General features: G+C 40.5%; 1 protein-coding gene across 8 annotated transcripts in view; it reads right to left on the bottom strand.

Moving 5' to 3' along the window:
• Positions 1-18,872, bottom strand: part of LOC121961587 (ELKS/Rab6-interacting/CAST family member 1-like) — a 156,600-nt gene that overhangs the window by 52,334 nt on the left and 85,394 nt on the right. For 5 of the 8 annotated variants that reach the window (XR_015775585.1, XR_015775586.1, XM_088072970.1 and 2 more), the window contains one exon: positions 15,088-15,248. Coding sequence is in view for 5 of the 8 variants with exons in the window: in XM_088072970.1 (XP_087929096.1) it covers positions 15,088-15,248 (161 nt within the window). In the remaining 3 variants the exon portion in view is untranslated. Of the gene's footprint in view, positions 1-15,087; positions 15,249-18,300; positions 18,355-18,872 lie in introns of all 8 variants that reach the window. The other 3 variants (XR_015775584.1, XM_088072968.1, XM_088072969.1) reach the window with 1 other exon arrangement.

The raw sequence follows: 18,872 nt of genomic DNA, 5'->3' as shown, positions 1-18,872 counted from the left end.
TGTGGCTTGGGGAGTTAGGGATGTGGCCATCTGGATACAAGCTGAGGTCAGATCAGCCTCAGCTGTGTCGCCTGGGGGAAGGTAAGAGTCATTTAAAAACACGCAATACACCTGATGAACACTGACGATGTGTAAGCGAGCAGAGTGAGTTTGTGTACAGTAAATGCCGAGTACAATGTAAGCTTGATGTGTGCGCATTCTGCAGCTGATAATAATGTGTTCCACTGTTAGGAACATTTTGTAGATATTGGCTCATACTTAGCAAGCTGAACTGAAATGAATTAAAAATGAGGATTTTGAATAACTGAATTTTGAGAAAAATTGTTGGTATAAAACAAAAAGAGAGTGAAGAGGAGATGAGAGAAAAGAGATACAGGAGGGCACAGCTGGCTCTCAGTGGCAGCTAATGCTGCCTGGAGGCACCCACACACGCACGTATGCACGCACACACGCACGTGCGCACGCACGCACGCACACAGAAGAACCATAGAAAGATGGATGGAAGAAGTCTTTGCTCAAGAGAGAAACTTTTCCTCTTTACTCTCATCTTCTTAAACCCTCTCTGTCTTTTCCTTTCTGTCGTTTTTTTTTTTTTGCTGGATAATCAGGTGGCTTTGGTTGACAGAGCTCACACACATACACACAACCAAACACGGACACACACACCTCTATGACTGGCTCGGGTGTTCATGACTGTGCATAATGTACTTGTACGCGTGGATGTAGAATTAAATCCATTTCTAATTCCTCCTTCTGTCTCCCCCTCTCTCTCTGACACACGCCCACGCACGTGCACACACACAGACACACACACATGCACTCACACACATACAGAGCTACTAGTTTGGTTTCAGAGTCTCCAGAGTGGGGCCCTGCAGAGTAGTATTTCTCTCCCAGCTGACAGCTTCTGTCCTGGGGCAGACAGCCAGCGAGCGCTGGGCCTCCTATTCTCATCTGCTCCGAGTTGACTCTCTCTGTCTCTTTCTCACTCTCTCTCTCACACACACACACACGATTGAGGTGTGAACTAGTGCTTTGCCTCACAGCTCAAAATATTGAGGAGAGAGAAAGAAAAAAGTCAGAAGCAAGAAAAAGAGCGAGAAAAAACAAAGCTGGGGGCCTCTCTTTTAAGTTTTATACACCTTTTAACGCTCACTGACAGCTATACATTTATACATCATATATATACATCTGACATGGACTCTATAGTACCTTTAAAGTGAGTATACACAAACACACGCTTACTAGTTTATGGCCCTACAAGAGAAAACGCAGGGCAATGAATGCACACATCAGAGCAGGTTTTATGAAACATTTGTTGGTTGCTGGCCTGCCATGTGTGCAGCATCAAAGCCAAGACAGCCAATAAAGCTTTGGTTTATAGTAAACCATTTACTGCTGCTCTGTCTCTCTCTATCCTGCAAAAACGCGCCAACAGAAAGTTTCACTTCACTAGATTATAACAGAAGTTGTTAGAGAAAATGATCGACACCTACCGCAGTTGTTATGTGCATTCAAAAACTTTGAAATGACTCTCAGGGGCTACATTAAGCCAAACACATCAAAGGGATAACAGGATGTTGAAAATGCAGAATAATGATAAAATGATTATCAGGAATTATAGTCAAGAATGCCCCAAAGGCTTTTATTCAACGCCAAAAACCAAAATGTGTTTACCGATCTGGAAACTTGTTTATTAAAGAGTGTAAGAAAATGGCTGAGTGATTAGCATACTGTCAGGACAGCAGCCAGGTCCTGATTTGAGAGAAACTTTGTTTTATCTTTGACTGACACTGCTTAGATTAAAGTAGCCCACTGCATAATGTACAATAACACACTGAAAACAGCGGGATTTTGGGCAAAATCTTTTTGAAAGCTGTGTGTGTGTGTGTCTTAAACCATAGTGGAAGTGGGTCAGAGACACTGGATATGAATGATTTAGTATGGAGGGAGAAGACGGGACGAGAGACCATCAGAAAGAATCGGAAAAAGAGAGAGAGAGAAAGAGAGTGTTAGGAAAATAGGTTAAAGCTGGTGCATAGGATAAGTGTGTGTGTGTGTGTGTGTGTGTGTGTTTGAGAGAGAGAGAAAAGCTCCCCTCAAGGAGCTGTTGTACATCAGAGAGGCTTAAAGAAAGACAGCGAGAAAGGCTTACACACACTAACACACACACACACACACAGAAAGAAACAGCATTGACAGGGAAGGGAATAAAATAACTGGAGGATTTGGAGGGAAAACAAATCAAAGAGACGTGAAGGGGGAGAGCGGGAGAGGGATGGAGAGAGAGAGAGAGGGAGGGGAGGAGTAATGGTAACAGGAGGCTGAGAGACAAAGGCGGTAAGAGAGAGAGAGAGAGAGATGAGGGCAGGTGGGACTACGGCATGACAGAATGAGGATCTGTTCCTGACACATTTCCTCTTTTTCTCGCTCTCCTTTTTTCTCTTAAAAAACACTCACACTCCCTCACCTCTCTCTTTCTCCGTCTCTCAGACACATTTAAAAACACACACTGTGACTAATAAGAAAGGTGTATAAATGCATTATGCACGGTCCGCGGGAGTTTGCACTTTCCATGGGACCACACACACACGCGCACACACACAACACACACACACACACACACATCGAGGGAGAAGTGTGACTAAAGATGCAGCTTTGTCTTCACTGTGGTTCTTTACAGTAAATCCATTTCTACGCTTTGCTACGGAGACCAAGACATCTGCCTACAATCTGTCAGCACAGACTCACTCCTGTAACACTAACCAGTCACAGTAACGGACACCTGCGACTCCCAAATGTCTATGAAAGACGATCTTTAAAAACATTTTTTACTTTTTTTGACAGTGTGAGATTGACAAATGTGTTTCTGTTGATCTTCTGTATGTATAGATGCTCCCTGCTGTATGGCTTTACTCTGCTGCCTGTTCAGAAGTGTTTGAAGTAAACAAAGTGACTGAGAAGCAACGTCACAACTTCTTCAGTTTACTCAAGCACAGGCGTCATGTTTCCATCAGCATCCAAACTCAACAATGTGAGTGCCTTTGAGAGAAGACTGTCCAAAACTTTGTAAGATTGACAGCCTATTGCCACTCTCAACTGCCAGATTTTCTGTCAAATGTAGCTCAATTTTAAACAGGTTTAACAGATTTCCAGTTAATCAGCAAAAGAAAATGTGAATTAATGAGTATTTCCATCCACAACTGTCACATGAATTTAATGAGAGACACACTGAGATAAAACTTTAGCACTGCCTGTTTAAGGCAGGAGTGTAGCAACATTATTCCAGCTCGCCATTCTGTGTAAAAGGTACAACAGCAAAATGAGTAGACAGAGTTTTCCCGTCTTTTAAACAAACAGTTGAGGTAGTAACAGTGCCGAATCAACGCATGTGTAAAAGGGACAGCTGGCAAAATGGGACAGGTACGACATTTTGACAATGTGTTATGTGTGTGACTGACTGCAGGAGATTTAAAAAGCAGCTAGATGCAGTTAACACCTAACTCAAAGAAGAAGAAGAAGAACAGTGGCTGAAAATGTCCGCAAAATTGAGAAAACAAAGAGGTCCAGGAGCTCTTTATCCTCGAGTGCTACCATCATGTATGTTATATGTCACACTAGAGAGGCCGACGCTATTGTGTTACGCGTCACTTTTTTGCTTTCGGGATGTGTGCGTGCTATTAACACACTGAAATGAAAATGAAGGGACAATGTAGCAAACATAGTGGAAAAATGGTATTAATGTTTGTTTTGTGTATTCATTTGAGGAAGATTACAGACTCCACATTGGTCTAAACAGATGTGAAGTTTTTGTCTGCCACTTTTTTTCGTTTCCTCAGTGGAGCAGAAGCTTCAGCAGACACTGAAGCCACATGATTCATGTACGTCATGATTTATTTGCCACGTCTGTTTCAGCTGCAAGTCATCATTTTTTAAACTGTTCTATTGTGTTATTTTGAATTTGTTTCAACTGACTGTTTACTGACCTTTCCATTTATTTTCATACAATATGAAAATCATTTAGCAGACTCTGAAAGCTGAAATATGTTAATAACAGTGAACAATTAATAAATATGTTTGCATGTATTTTGTTGAACACAGTATCACTGAGATATAATAAGTCCAGCTATCACTAAACTAAATAGTTAATACAATATAGATTTTTTTTTACATACTGCAACTGTCACAACTATTTTCTTTATCCTTAACAGCTACATTTGCCCTTAAATGAGCAAAATAAAAGCCTAATGATTGACTTCATTTTCAGCGTTTTAATGAAACATAATCTATTGTTGTATTATTTCTTTTTGTACATTAATGTGCTCAGTTTCTTTGTTCACTGCGTGTATCGACTGACTTGAATGTCTCGCTGTGAGCCAACTTTCCCATTAAGGAGGATTAAGTTTTAAAATGGAAATACATTGTGTACATTGTAGTTGTGCAGCAATTTATAACCGTGATTATGCTGTTGATGTCAAAGCCATCAGGTTATAAATTTGTCTTTTTTTTCTCCAGTTGATGTCTTTCTCTTTTCACAGAGAAATGTTAAAACAAGCCGGTCTGTCACTAGTCTGTCTTGTTCTCCTCTGCCTGTCTGTCTACTTTTATTATTTCCAGAATAGAAATGCAATCGTTTGGCACTCCTAACATACAATCAGAGGCTTCGAAAGAAAAAAAGCATGTTTTGTTTTCTACTTTTTGATATGTTTTCCCTCTTCATTGCTCCCTCTCTGTCTTTAATTGCTGTTTAATGATCTGTTTGATGGCCTGGCACTCACAACCTGTAATCAACTGAGGAAAACAGGCAAGTTTAGGTTCTGCCGCATCCTTTTTCCCTTTATCTGTTTTTTTCTTGCCACTTGTTTCTTTTTATTGTGATGTTTTTGGGTCTCTTCCATCTTTCTGAACATTTTTGCTCTTGTTCTCTGCTTGTTTTAAATCCCCTTCTTTTCTTATTCAGCTCAATTCAGTGTACTTAATTGGTGTGAGAGCTCTGCAATACATGAACAGATTACACATAAAATATGGCAATAAGAATAGAAATTACAATACAGAAGAGTCAGCATCATAAAAGGAGGCTTTCTCTTTTTTTCTCTGCTGCATATTCAGCTGAAGATCACTGGTTTGCAAGGCTTCAGAGACTTCCCGAAAAACCCTGTTATTTGAATACAACTTCTAACTGCAGCGCATCTTTTATTGCCTCTATTTTCCCGATTCAATCTCTCCCTCGGTCTCTCACAAGGGAGAAGGAAAAAACAAAAATGTAAAGAGGAAGACAGCCAGAGTCAGAGAGAAGAGGGCAAGAAAGGCAAGTACAGAGAGCGCGAGAAAAATGGAGAGAAAAGACGGAGACGGAGAGCGAGGCGCCCTCATTTGAGCTTGTAAGAATAAGTGTCAAACGGCGTGCCCCTTTTTGTCATGCTAAGCCCTCAACATGTCTGTCATACACACACAACAAATACACACACAGACTTGCTTTGGCACACTGTGGATTAATCTTATTGCTAGGGGATCAAAGTGCTCGTCTCTGGTTTATGGCAGCGCACCAAACAGGTGTACATGCGTTTGTGTGGGAGGATGTATTTTTATGTGTGTGTGTCTGTGTGTGTGTGTGTGTGTGTGTGTGTGTGTGTGTAGGTATACATCTCCAAGCATCCCTCTGGGAGTGAAAGCTTCTAAGCAGTCATGCTGTCTCATCTGGTTTTGTAAGTGACTGTGTGTATGTGTGTGTGTGTCTTTTTCTGAAGGCAACATACACTTCTTGTGTTAGTGATAGGACAGCTGCCGTGTGTATGTGTGTGTGTGTGTGTGTGTGTGTGTGTGTGTGTGTGTGTGTGTGTGTGTGTGTGTGTGTGTATCTTTTTACACACGCAGTCTTATTGTCAGCGATGGCTTTCCAGCTGTGAGGAGCGGAGCTGTCATCCCATTTATAATGAGCACTGGTGAAGGAAGTATGCAGATCCTTCACTTAAGTGAAATACAATTACTACACTGTGAAAATACTCTGTTACAGGTAAAAGTCCCGCATTGAAAAAGTTACTTATGTAAAAAAATGTATTTAAAGTATTAAAAGTAAAAGTATCCAATGCAGAAAAATCTAAAAAAAATAGCAATCAAACAACAACTCCCACTCCTCAAAAAAAAGAGAACAAGACTTGTTTATGTTTATCAGGTTTTTGATGCAAAAATCTTAATCTGTAAACTAAATAAAACTGTCTGATAATATAGTGAAGTACCTCAAATTTGTACTTAAGTACAATATTTGAGTAAATGTACTTAGTTACATTCCACTACCGAAAATATGATCTTTGACTGCTTGCTAGAGCTCTGCCTGGTGTGACCGATTGGGCCCAACCCGATCCTCCGTGTTCGGGCCAGGCCTGGGTATAAGTTGTCATTATTGATTCGGGTTTGAATCGGTTATGTTCTTGCCAATTTTCCAGTGTTTTTTTTTTTAAGATTTTGTAATTTTTGTTTTCTAAAACTGGCAGTTCTTCTGCATAAATGGCAGGAGTTTCTATGGACTGCTGTGTTTCCCACAGCATTAAAATCCATGTGGCAATAGCTGTCAACATTGTTGGGGGAGGGTTAATCTTGTATGTGTGTCCCTTTTTTCCTCATTTTGTATCCCCTCTCTAAATTCAGATGTTTGTGAACATAGCGTAACGGGTGGCAAAAATTAAATGTGGACTGAATCAAGAGGGAAAGAGAAAAAAGGAGTAGGGAACTGTGACTCTGATGGAACAACAGAGCAATATAACAGAGAACCAGGCAAGAGAGTGTGTGCAAAAGACTTGGTTGTCAGTGTTTGCTTCTGCCTCCCCAGCAGTGGGAGAGATGTGCATAACACGCAGCGTCATCTGTGCACTGCATCGCCACGGACCGCCATGCATGCAAGATGCACTGAAGGGTACTGCCGAACCTGTAGTGCGTAAGACAAGGGACTATTTAAATAACAGAGGAAAGAGAAGAAGAAGTTGTGCTAGGAGACACGTCAGTCCATAGGTTGTATATGGTTAGAAATTATTTAATATTAAGAAAATATATTATAATATGTAAATATACATTTGTTTTCTTTACAGTAGAAGATCAGGTTTTCAGTCACGCTTAGGTCAAAAACAACTGCCATGGGTCAGACTCATACCTGACTTTTTGGGTCTAATCAGAGCTCTGCTGCATGCACACAAACAGAGGGACGCAAAGACACACATAAACGCACACCATTAATTAGTTTCATTACATGCTGACAACAGTGAAGACACAGACAGTACGGTAATGACATTTCCAGACAAATGTCGGTTCAGAACGGAGAGATGGATGGAAAGAGGCAGGAAGGATGCAAAGAGTAAGAGATAAAAAAGGGTAAAAGGAGGGAGAGATGTCAGCGCCAGGGATGGAGTGAAGGAGGGACGGCAGGAATGAAGGGAGGGATGGCAGAATGGGTGCAGGGAGAGTTTTGAGGCTTAGAGGGAGGCTGGGTGGGAGATAAAACAAAGAAGCAGAGCAGCAAAGGAGAAATAAATTGAATTTATAGTGTTCACCTTGAGGCATCAGCCAAGGCTCTCACTGCAGGAGGCTGAAGACAGCGCAGCAACTTGGTGTTTCTGCAGACTCTCTTTATAGTCTAATTGTACATGTGGCGCACAGCACAGCTTTTGTGTGTAAACAGGATCAATTTGTCCTCATTCTAGATGCTAAATCCACTAAAAGCTTCATTTTCCTGGCACATAGAAGATCCCGTTCCAGTACATCCGAATAGATTTTGGCTTTTTTCTATGAATCATACCCAATACCTGATTTGTCACAGCCTGAGGCGGCCTCCCCCGCACAGAGACAACAACTAAAATATCATATATTATTTCCCTACTGAAGCACACAAAAGTAATGGGACTCACTTTGTTGCCTGCTGCTGGAAGCTTTGACCATTTGCATCGCCAAAAGAATTGTCAAGTGCATCGCCGCCTCTCTTTCTCCACAGCAGGGTCTTTTCATTGTGACGCTTCAGTGTTTTCTTTAGTAATAAATGGCTCTTTTAAAGCATCATTAACATTAAAATCTCCATAACAACCTTGCAAATAAACAGAAATCAGTGTCTCGCTGTTTCAAGTGTCAGAACGTTTGCAACAGATTTTTAAACGCATAGCTCTTGTCTGGTAAAACATAATGACCGTTAAATGAGTGTGTAAGGTGAAGGAGAACCCTGCATGAATGCAGGGGAGGAGGACATAACGTAAGTGGCTATACATTCAATATATACCGTGGTCTGAAAGATTGATGGATGAGCGGAAGGAGTGAGGGAGACGGGAGAGGAGGTAATATAATTTCTTCGGGATATCACGCAGTTTCTTTGGCTCGACTCAGTTGTTGTTGGACAGCTGTCTTTCTCCTCTTCTCCTCTTTGCTTTCCCTCCTTTTCTCCCTGCCATAAAAACATTTCTGCTTCTTTTCTTTCATTTTATTATCCTCCTACTGCCCCCCTTTCCAAAACAGATTTATAACTCTTGCCCTGACCTCTTTACTCGCTTTTCTTCTCCTCATTTTGTCAGTTTTGCACTCTTCTCGTCTTGTCTTGTGTCTTCTCCTCTCCATCTTTGCTCCTCCTTTCTGATCCTCCTTTCTCGCAGCGTGTGATGGTATCAAATCCAAACTGCTGTTGATATTCACACTTATTCAACTGAGTATTTCGAAATCCACACATATTTGCCATACATCATTTTAAAATCATTTACGTAAATGTTTTCGGATGCCAGTGTTCTAATGAGTAAAACACATGAAGGAGCTTTTTGAAATGAAGTAATCACGTTCTGCTGCTTTTTCACATAATATTAATGCAACACATCACAAGTGAAACTTTTTAGTCCTCCTGCAATGAATCTGCATTCTTGTAAAATAACAAGACGTAATTCAACAACTATTTGAAGATACCTTCCAAATCTGTGCATTAAATTTTTCACATTTACTCGAGCCAATCACCACACTATATGTATATGAGATGATCTAAGCCACAACTATTGCTCTTAGCCCAATTTTCTTCTCAAAAAAACAAAGTTCTGTCCAAAATATTTTAAGCAAAACCGTATTGCCCTGAACTGCTCTTGGAAAATGTTCTGCACATAAATTCAGTCATGAATGTTTATAATATTTTTTTAATACTTAAAATAAACAATGTGAGATCCAACTGTGTAAGATGTTTAATTGGAGTGTGGGTGTCGTGTTGACAGGATGTGTTTTAATGGTGTTCAGTGAAGTAAGTGGTGAGAGTTTTTAAGCAATCATCGCCGTGATAAAAAGGTTTGCAAGATTAAAAGACTTTTTTCAGAGAGGGTCTAAGGATTTATAGTGTGGAGAGTAAAAGGCCTTTTTAAGCAAGTTTGTGATTTATTTTTCAAAATAAAATGGCAGCACACACGGTCAGTCCGGTATGATGTCTGTTCTTTGATTTTTTCGACAACCGATTTGATCGAGTTCACACTTGTCAGGCGTATTGCTGAGGACAAAAGGAAGTGCAGTGTTGAGTGAGCGCTCAGGAGATCTTCAGGACATATTTATAAGTAAAGCGATATCTACATACCGTGTAGTGTATTAAAGGCATGCTGGGTACAGCTTGCTCTGCGTCTCTTTCTCCAGTACATTCAACAACAGATGAAGAGAGAGACTGAAGGTGTTACACTGTGGCAAACTCAGACACTTCAAGCATCAGCAGTGTAACTTTGTTCTGAAAATAGCCGGGCTTTGTCTTTATAGAAGCCATAAAATGTTCATGTGAGCTTTTGCACCCAAAAGACAAGTATACTCAAGCACAGTGTTGTAGTACAAGAGATCAGTCTCAAGACAACTTTTTAAAGGTTTCAGTTTAGTGTCAGAATCTACCAGATTATTACTTGGTCTTGTCTCGGTCTCATACGAATACAACTCTGGATTTTATTTCATGACTGTTCAAGGCCAAAATTGTGGGGATACCATTAAAATGCCTGTGCAAAAATGTGTGTTGCATAAAGATGGTTAAATTGATTCCAGCTCCTTTGTGTTTGTATTTGTTTGCTCATAGAAAACAAAGGAAAATTCCCACAAATACAATTTACATCTGCAATAACTTTTGATTATTTCATGAAGACATTTCTCGTAGTACACCTATACATACACATATACAGTATATTGTAACAAAAGAGGTATAAGGAGGAATCTTCATTTTTTACATATGTGGATCAATTTGAGGAGTGCCTATGGTTCGCATGTTCTGTGTTTTATTCTCATGCAGTGAGGGTTTTGCACCAGTTTGGTGCTGGTCTTGACTTGGTATCAAACCCTCAGAGTCTTGGCTTATATTTGGTCTCAATAGACTCTGGTCTTGGTCAAGACTCGGTCAAGGTGGTCTTGACTACAACACTGTTTCCTAGCATTGCTATGGAACACAACTTTGTCATGGCAGGTGTATTGGTCAGGAGACCATAGAGCACGTGTCGAGAGAGAAAATGTTTGGAAGAGTGGTTCTTGAGAAAGCAGATAGTAACGAGCAGCAATACCAGAGGCCAAGCAAGCTGCCCCTTCTGAACAGCATTTTTGAACGGTTACCGCAGCGGTTAAAATGAAACTGACTCGACTTCAACCTAAACTTACAACCCACCCAATAAATTTGAAAAGCTCTTGTTTTCTTAAAAGAAAATCTAATAAAGCCAAACAAAATATTCTGAATTGTAGTCTTACATTAATAAAGTCTTGTTGGAATTTACGCCTCAAAACTGTCCAAACAAATACCTTTACCACAGAGGCATGTGTGAGTGTATGTGTGTGTGCGTGCACGTGTGTGAAAACGACAAGGATCTAGGAGGAGAGCAGTTGACTGAGGTGAAGATGTGTGTTAAATGTCAGCAAAGCAGAACAGTGCAGAGTAGAAATCGGCTTTAATTCATCCAGATTGGGATTTCAGACCCGACACCCTGCTGTTACATACACACTGTCAGCAAATTCCTCCAGCTGGCTGACACACACACACACACACACACACACACACACACACACACACACACACACACACACACACACAAACACACACCTGCATACATACTCCAAACACATGACAACACAAGCATACGAGTCTGGGAAGAAAACGAGCATGTGCATATTTAATGTATATCACAAGGAAAATATGTCTCTGCGTGTGTTTTATGAGTGTGTGTGTACGTGTGAAGGTCGCGACGGATGATTTATCAGTGGGAAAGATGCATGCTGGAGCCCTGCAGGGCCGATGTGTATATCTGTGTGTTGTTCTGTTTGTGTATCTTCTCTGCCTGGATTTAGTGTGTGTTCTCACGCATCTGTATTTACATGTTTGTGGATGTTGCGTGTGGTTTTATGAGCGTATTTGATGATTTTTTATTTCTATATTAATACTAGAGTGTGTTTTTGGGCACACACACATAGACACACACAGACCCACACACAAATTAACAATATACATCAGGGACTAAAGTTTAGCACAGTGTTGGAGTAAAGGAGACATATACAACCAGCTAGCGAAAGCTATGGAACAAAGATAGATAGACACTCACATAACTATACTACATTATGTGTGTGTGTGTGTGTGTGTGTGTGTGTGTGTGTGAGCGTGTGTGTAAAGGAATAAGAAAAGGAAAGGGAGGAAACTAGGGAAAGCAAGAAAGTGAGACAGTATGTCAGAATTCCAGCTGTATTTGGTATCTATTTCTGCATGGGAGTGAGAGTGTGCATGTGTGTTAATATATTCTACGTCTGTTCAAGAAAGCTCTGAAACATGGCGTATCGTATATCATGTCTTACAGTAACATTAAACCTTACACCGATGTAAAACTGGGCAACAAGTCAGATATCAAAACCCAAAAGAGTTACGGCAGCCTGTGTGTGCAGAGACAGTTTCATGTGCATTACATCAAGATATATGGACACGCAGGACGCAGCCACCTTAAACATCTCATGTTTTACATGTGGGAGAAAGCCAGAAGCACATGACGTATTTGCTGACCAAACCCTAATGTCCTGTGAAAAATATGAGCACTGGCGTCATGGACATAACTCACAGCGAGACACCTAGCAGCTACCTGAAACGTCTAAACTTTTCACTGAAGGGGGAACGGACACAAAAATGCACAAAAATGTGGGAAGAATATCTAACTGCAGCCTGAAAAATATCATGTATTATGCAAAGGCAGAGCATGAAAGCGCTGCATTTGTTTCAGTAAGTTGTCAAATAATCTCATGTGAATGCAACAATTCTTCATAAGCGCCTGCAGGTGACTCATGGAGCCTTTAAACTAGAATTTCCAGAGCGTTAAGAGAGTGAGGAAACCATAGCTACTTTTGATCAGAAAACAACCTGTACACAGATGGAAACAGTAGAAAGAGTAAGTGCTGGTAAGACTCAAAAGACAAACAAATTGCTTGCCAACAATAGAAAAAAAAATGTTAAAAAGCAATCAATACCAGTGAGAAAGAAATACTGTTTGAGCATTGACATTTTTGTGTTGCATTCTTACAAAGGTGCATGCAGGCTATCATTATAAAGTATGAACGAGCACTCAGAACACAAGCTGAGACGGTCACGGAGCTTGCTGTGCAGCACAATCTGCTACGTCCTGCAAACCACGTCCATCTGGATGAAATACTGGGTTTTTAGGAAGTCCCAAAATTAAGACACATGTGTGTGTGTGTGTGTGTGTGTGTGTGTGTGTGTGTGTGTGTGTGTGTGTGTGTGTGCGCGCACTGTACACTGTGTGTGCCTGCTGCATAAATATTCATCATGGCACTTGTATTTTCTTAAAAGTAACTGTGGACAAGTCAGAGGTCAATAAATCAATCATAGCGAGCTTGCACAAATGCGTGCTCGCACACGCAAATTCACGTACAAAAACAAGGCCACGCATTCTGAAGCGCTGATGCTTGTAATAACCACACGGGTCGTTACTACGGTGATAAAATGGCCAATAACCTGATCACCTGGCCTGTGAATGGACATGCTGCTGGACACACACAGACACACACAGACACACACACAGACACACACACACACACACAAACTCGGCCTTTCTCTCCAAAACAAAGAAATGCTACATTGGTAGAAAAGACCAAGACTGGAGTACAGGAAAACTAAATCACAGTGCATGTCCTCATTTTCCCATCATGCCACGGTAAAAGATAGTCCCACTGCGTGTATAAACAGGCAGGACATGCTAACACGGACATTCTCCTTGGCTTCTATTTCAGCCCAAAGCGTCGTTCCACTAAATTAGCCCTCGTTGTAAGGTCTCAGTGAGGACGTAAAACAGCAGAAAATACAGGGAATCATCGGACTTCTGGATTCCTCATAGCTCCACTTAAAATGCAAAACCATCTATTAAAATTACATTAAAAATTTACGCTGAGTTCCAGCGTGTGCATGAGTGTGTGCGGGTGTCTGTGTATGTGATCAATCACATGAAGAGCTGGACAGCGCTACATGGTTATTGCATTAACACACTACTTACGTCTATGGCTTTAAAGTGCTGAGCGAGAGAGGGAGGAGATAAAAGTAGAAAGGACGGAGAGAGGTAAAGACAGGAAGAGGAAAGAGAGAGTTGATGAGGTGTCGGGTGAAGATCAAGTCAATGTGACCAGCGGCCACCTTCCTGGAACACTGAGGCAACATGGGAAACTGGAGATATCATAAGAGTTGCTAATTTCAGGCGAAGTGTTGAAGGTCGTGTCTGAGCTTTAAAAATTAGAGCAACTGTCAACTGGTTGGAGACTTTGTACTGTACATGTTGACTGGTGTCTGAAGAGGCAACTACAGTCAGCTAAGGTGTAACAATGTAAAAAAAAAAATTATATACATTATAAAAGTTGCTATAATGTCTCATATTTTATTTTTAGCCATAGCAGCACGGCTCTGTGGATAGCGTTGTCTGTTAGTCTAGACTGAAATATCTCACGACGCATTGTCATGAAACTTTGTGCAGACATTCGTCGCGCCATGAGAATTAAGCCCGTTGACTAGGGTAACTTCCTTTTCTGCCACCATGATTTTGACATTTTGACATTTTTATTATCCAGTGAAATATCTTAGATGGATTGCCACTAAATTATTACTCTGGAAATACAGAGTATATGTTCAAGAGATTCTCACAGCCACTCTGTCTTCTCAGGAAACGTACTGGCCTCTGTGTTAGTCTGCAGATTTCAGAATTAGTGTATAAATCTATAGTAGAGAGTGTTTTAACTTTTCACCCTCCTGCCTGGTTCGGTCACCCAAACTGTACCTGTAAGAGTAAACTTTCTAGGATTGTGTCAATGGCGATAAAACAGTTGGCAAGCCACAAAAGCTCTTGTGCCAACTTTTTACAGAAAGGACGATGAAAAAAGCGAGGAGTATCTTGGCAGATAGCTCCCATGCTCTCTTCAGCCAGTTTGTTGAGCTCTGGGAGGCGTTTCAGAGTCCCTCTGGCAGCTAAAAATGTATTAAAGAAGTCCTTCATCTCCAGTGCAATCAATATTCTTAACTCAACATTTGAACATTAAAGACAGCTGTACAGGGAGTTGGGATGACTTTTTACATAATGCCCGCATTTTAAAATGTTATAAAGGCTAAAAGTTAAGTGTAATTAAGGGCGGGCCAAATATGGTCACTTTTGGCTCCAAAAATCAAAGATGGCAATGGTGAAAATGTCAAACTCACGGCTTCAAAACTGGAGTTGTAAGCAATAGTTGACTTCAGGATGGCAAATGTTTTACGTCCATGGGAAGAATCCAATACATATTTCTGAGTAGATTCAAATCATGGAGCAGATACACGAACTAGACTAGACTCAAAGTCTTGTTTTCATGTCACTGCCTGTGAGTGTTTGTAAATCCAAATAAAAGCATCAAAAATGGTAAGATACATGACAGATTTAGGGACAGACAAATATGAAAGTAGACAGAGAGAGATTTTTTTTAGCCAGTTGTGTGTTTGTGTCTTTGGAAACATGACTAATGACACAAGTGTCCAGCAGAGTTTACACCCGTCAGTGTTGACGTTCAGCTGATTTACATGTTAACATAAATAAAAGTAATAAAATGTGTGTGTTTTTGTATTCTCACTTCATCTCCAGGACCTCCTCCAGGTGTTTCCGCCTCTCGGCCCGCAGGGCAGTCAGGTGACCTTCCTTCTCGGCCAGTGAGAGTTGAGTTGATGACAGCTTGGCTTTCATCACCTCAAGTTCCTGTTTCACCTTCTCCATGGCAACCAGCAGGTCCTCCACCTGACACACACACACATTTTAAGACATATTAAACATTACTTCTGCTTCTTCCAACTTCTCTGTCTGAATATGATATCTTTAGTTCATATTTTCTTTCAACATTTTCATTCGCATTCATTTCCACATATATTGTGATTCATGTTTATGTGTGTGTCTCTGTGTGGGTGTGTAATGTCTTCCTATCCCTGTGTGTGTGTGCGCGCGTGTGCGCGTGCGACAGCTACTGCGCTTTTGAAATGATTTAACAATCTCTCTGTTTTTACATGAGAAGCTCAATTGCAGAACATCAAACGTGTCATTTTTCTCTCTCCATGTTTTCTCTCTTTGTGTTGTTTCTTTTCTCTGATATATATTTTATCTGTTTCTCTTTCTGGGTGTATATCAGTTTGTCAGTTTAATGTCTGTGAGGGCAAAGAGTTGAGGTCACTGTATTTCTCACAGCGTGATGAGGACCTACGCTGCCACCACACACACACACACACACACACACACACACACACACACACACACACACAAAACACAACACATGTTTTCTTTTTGGATACTTCTTTTTCTCTTCAGTTTTGTACTCCCTGTTTCTCTGAAGTGTTGAAGTAGAAAGAAAGAAGAAAAACTACGTCAGACAAAAGACATTCAGAAAAAAGGATTTCGACTCAGAGAGAGAGTCATGACGATACTTTTATTTCCTCTGAAAACCAGATGGCATCAGCAGAAACAAAAAAGTAAGAACTCTGAAGATGAGCTGAATCTGAAAGAAGCTCCTGTTTAGAGAGGGTGAAGACCAAGACAGAAGAGGAGCCTTGAGATCTGAGTGAAACCTCAGGACTGTTCTGCCTTTGTAACTCGACGGGGAACTAAACTGACAGTAAAAACTTTCTCCTAAAAGCCAGACTCCATAGATAAAAACAGTAATTTTACCTTGCTGAACATGGGAGCTGCTGGTCTACTGCTGTTTTGATAAGTTAGTTTGTGCTATTGTGTTTTGGTGTTTTTAAGGCTCAGTTCTGATTCAGCAAAGCCACACAATAACACAAACTAACTACTTGACCAAGGCAGCAGTAGACCATCAAGTCTTGTGTTAGATTTTTTTTAACCTTTAGTTCAATTCCTCTGAAAGGGCTGTCTGTTTGGGAAGTACTGAGCAGGAGACTTAATGACACTTGGATTACACTGCACGAGATTTTTAGATACAGCTTTGCAGTTGTTAAAAGCTGACCGGTATGACTTCAATTCATTCAAAATTTTCTCGGTTTTTAAATTCTTCATTTCCCAGAAGCATGAGGGAAAAACAACGTTTTCTTCATCAATTCAACATAACAGGAGGTGAGTAATTAATATACAAATGGTCATTTGGGTGTTGAGGTATTCCTTTACAATCAGATTTTTAGAAAAATGTGACCGGTTTTTACTGTGTTGTTTTATTTATACGCGTAGCTGCAAAAGAGAGCGTAATCTCTTATTTTAGCAGTGACATCATAGTGTTCAACAGCCAATCACAATGCTCAATGCACAAAGAAAACAAAAGATTTGATCAATATTATAGTTTTTCTAAGAAAAAAAAAGCAAACCAGCTCCTCCATCACTACAAGAATCCTTAGGTTGTTAATCTGAGAAAATTCAAGTCATCTTCTGGCTTTACTCCACCACTATTAGCATCTATACTTTCTTTTAGACTCGGCTTTCCTCTGTCTCCAGGGTCCTTTAAAGAGGTTACACACAGTGGTGGAGTTTAGAGTGTTTCTCTGTTGCTATCTCAACAAAAAGTCTAACACATTTCTGATTGGCTTTTCACACTTTTCAGAACACAGGGCTGATAACAGATGGAAATGCGTATGAGAAAGACTGACTGAATGAATGAGCAAAAAATTACAGTCTAATCCAGATGAAGAAACTTTTTGTCCATCATTCGTAGCTGTACCAGTTCACTGGCCAACAAATAAAATGGAACAAAGGCAGTAAATGAGGATTTCCCATCCTGCTGTTTACTAGGCGTGGGCGGAATCGCGGTATTACAGTATACCTGTGTATGTAGAAATCCTGAAGGTGTGGTTTTCAATAATGTCAAAAATATGGACCCTCATCTTTCTACTAACTTCATAATGAAGACGCTGTATTGAGGATGCTTTGCATGCAGTGCGAATCACGTACTGGAGGTTACGCTCGGGCCACACTGCATGTGTAAGCAGTGTGTGTTCACGCTGCCAGCATTTGTTGTTGCGGGCCGGCATTGCTGCAGAGCTGCGTACTATAATAACTACAGTATTTCCACAATTAATGGAATAGAAAAGAATGGCTTTATCGTCATTGAAAATAATTATACAACAAAATTTGCTGTGCAGACACAATCACACTCACACATGCACACACACATGCATACACACATGCGTGTTCACGTTCACAATAAATTAAAAAAGCATAAAAAGCAGCAAGTGACACAGAATAGATATTGCACATGCCCAAAGTTACTGCACGTTATTAATATCAGGGAATATGAATATTAATAGTAGTCTGTGCAAGACACTGCATTGTCAACAACATGGTCCTGCAAATGTTTTACAGTAAAATGCCTAATGTCATCCACTGAATGTATTCTGTCGGCTGAAGTATTGTCAGAGGGCTTTTCTTTTTTTGAAAAAGAAACAGAAAAGCTTAATTAAAATAGACACATTTCTATTTCATTGTGTCTGTGACAGTACAGTCGTAAAAGGTGGTATAGAGTCAATATAATTATCAAAATACCATTTTCACTGTCAATTTTGCTGAAAACCGTGTGCGTCATGTGGAAAAACATCAACAAGCCTCCGTTTCTCTAGATCTGCCGCAGCTGAGAAGCTGCTAAGAAGCTGCTCAGGCAGGAGACTGATAACGTCAAACACTGTATACACCAGTGAACTTCCAGGAAGGTATGAAAAAATAGATACCATCCAAGCCTACTGTTTACTATAATGTGGAAAGCGGCATGAAAAACAGCAGAACAGCAAAGACATGAATGAATGGTTAAGATGTACAGTAGAAAGCTGGTGAACGAGGTTTGTGGTGATTGTTTTATTACCTTAGACCATCTAAAGCCGGCTGTGGTGAACTCATGCATTGGAATGTGAGAGAGCTGCATACAAAAAGAGCAAAGAAAGAGAGAGAGAAAGAGAGAAAGGGGATGGTGACAGTGAGGGAGCAGAAAAAAGAGTACAACATGGCGGCAAGATTGAGCATGAGACAGATATATAACAGGGAGAAATGAGCAAAGGTGGACGTAGGGAAGGAAAGAGGGACACAAAGGAAAGGCAGAGGGAAGGACGGAGAGTATACAAGGAGAGAGGTGTAATAGAGGACAAAATGATAAAGAAGCAAATAGGGCATAAACAAAGGAGATTAAGAGGGGTAAAGAGAGAGGGAGATTAAAACACCAAACACGCAGGGAGAAAATGCAGAGAAAAGGAGAGCGGAAAGAGAAAATCTGTAAAAGTGCTCATGTGAAAAGATAAACTGCACAGCAAAAGATGAGACACAGAATGCAAAAGAAACAAATGCAAAGCACACGAGAGAGAGAGATAACCAGATAAAAGAAAGTGCAGACAGAGCGCAAAAATACTGAGCAGTCAGAAACACGGGCTGCGTTAAAAATGC

Source organism: Plectropomus leopardus, chromosome 22 (assembly GCF_026936395.1).
Source record: "Plectropomus leopardus strain MGB_pleo_1.0 chromosome 22, ASM2693639v1, whole genome shotgun sequence".
Classification (NCBI taxonomy): Eukaryota; Metazoa; Chordata; class Actinopteri; order Perciformes; family Serranidae; genus Plectropomus; species Plectropomus leopardus.
Note: the sequence above shows the minus strand (reverse complement) of the source record. Positions and strands in the feature narration are given on the sequence as shown.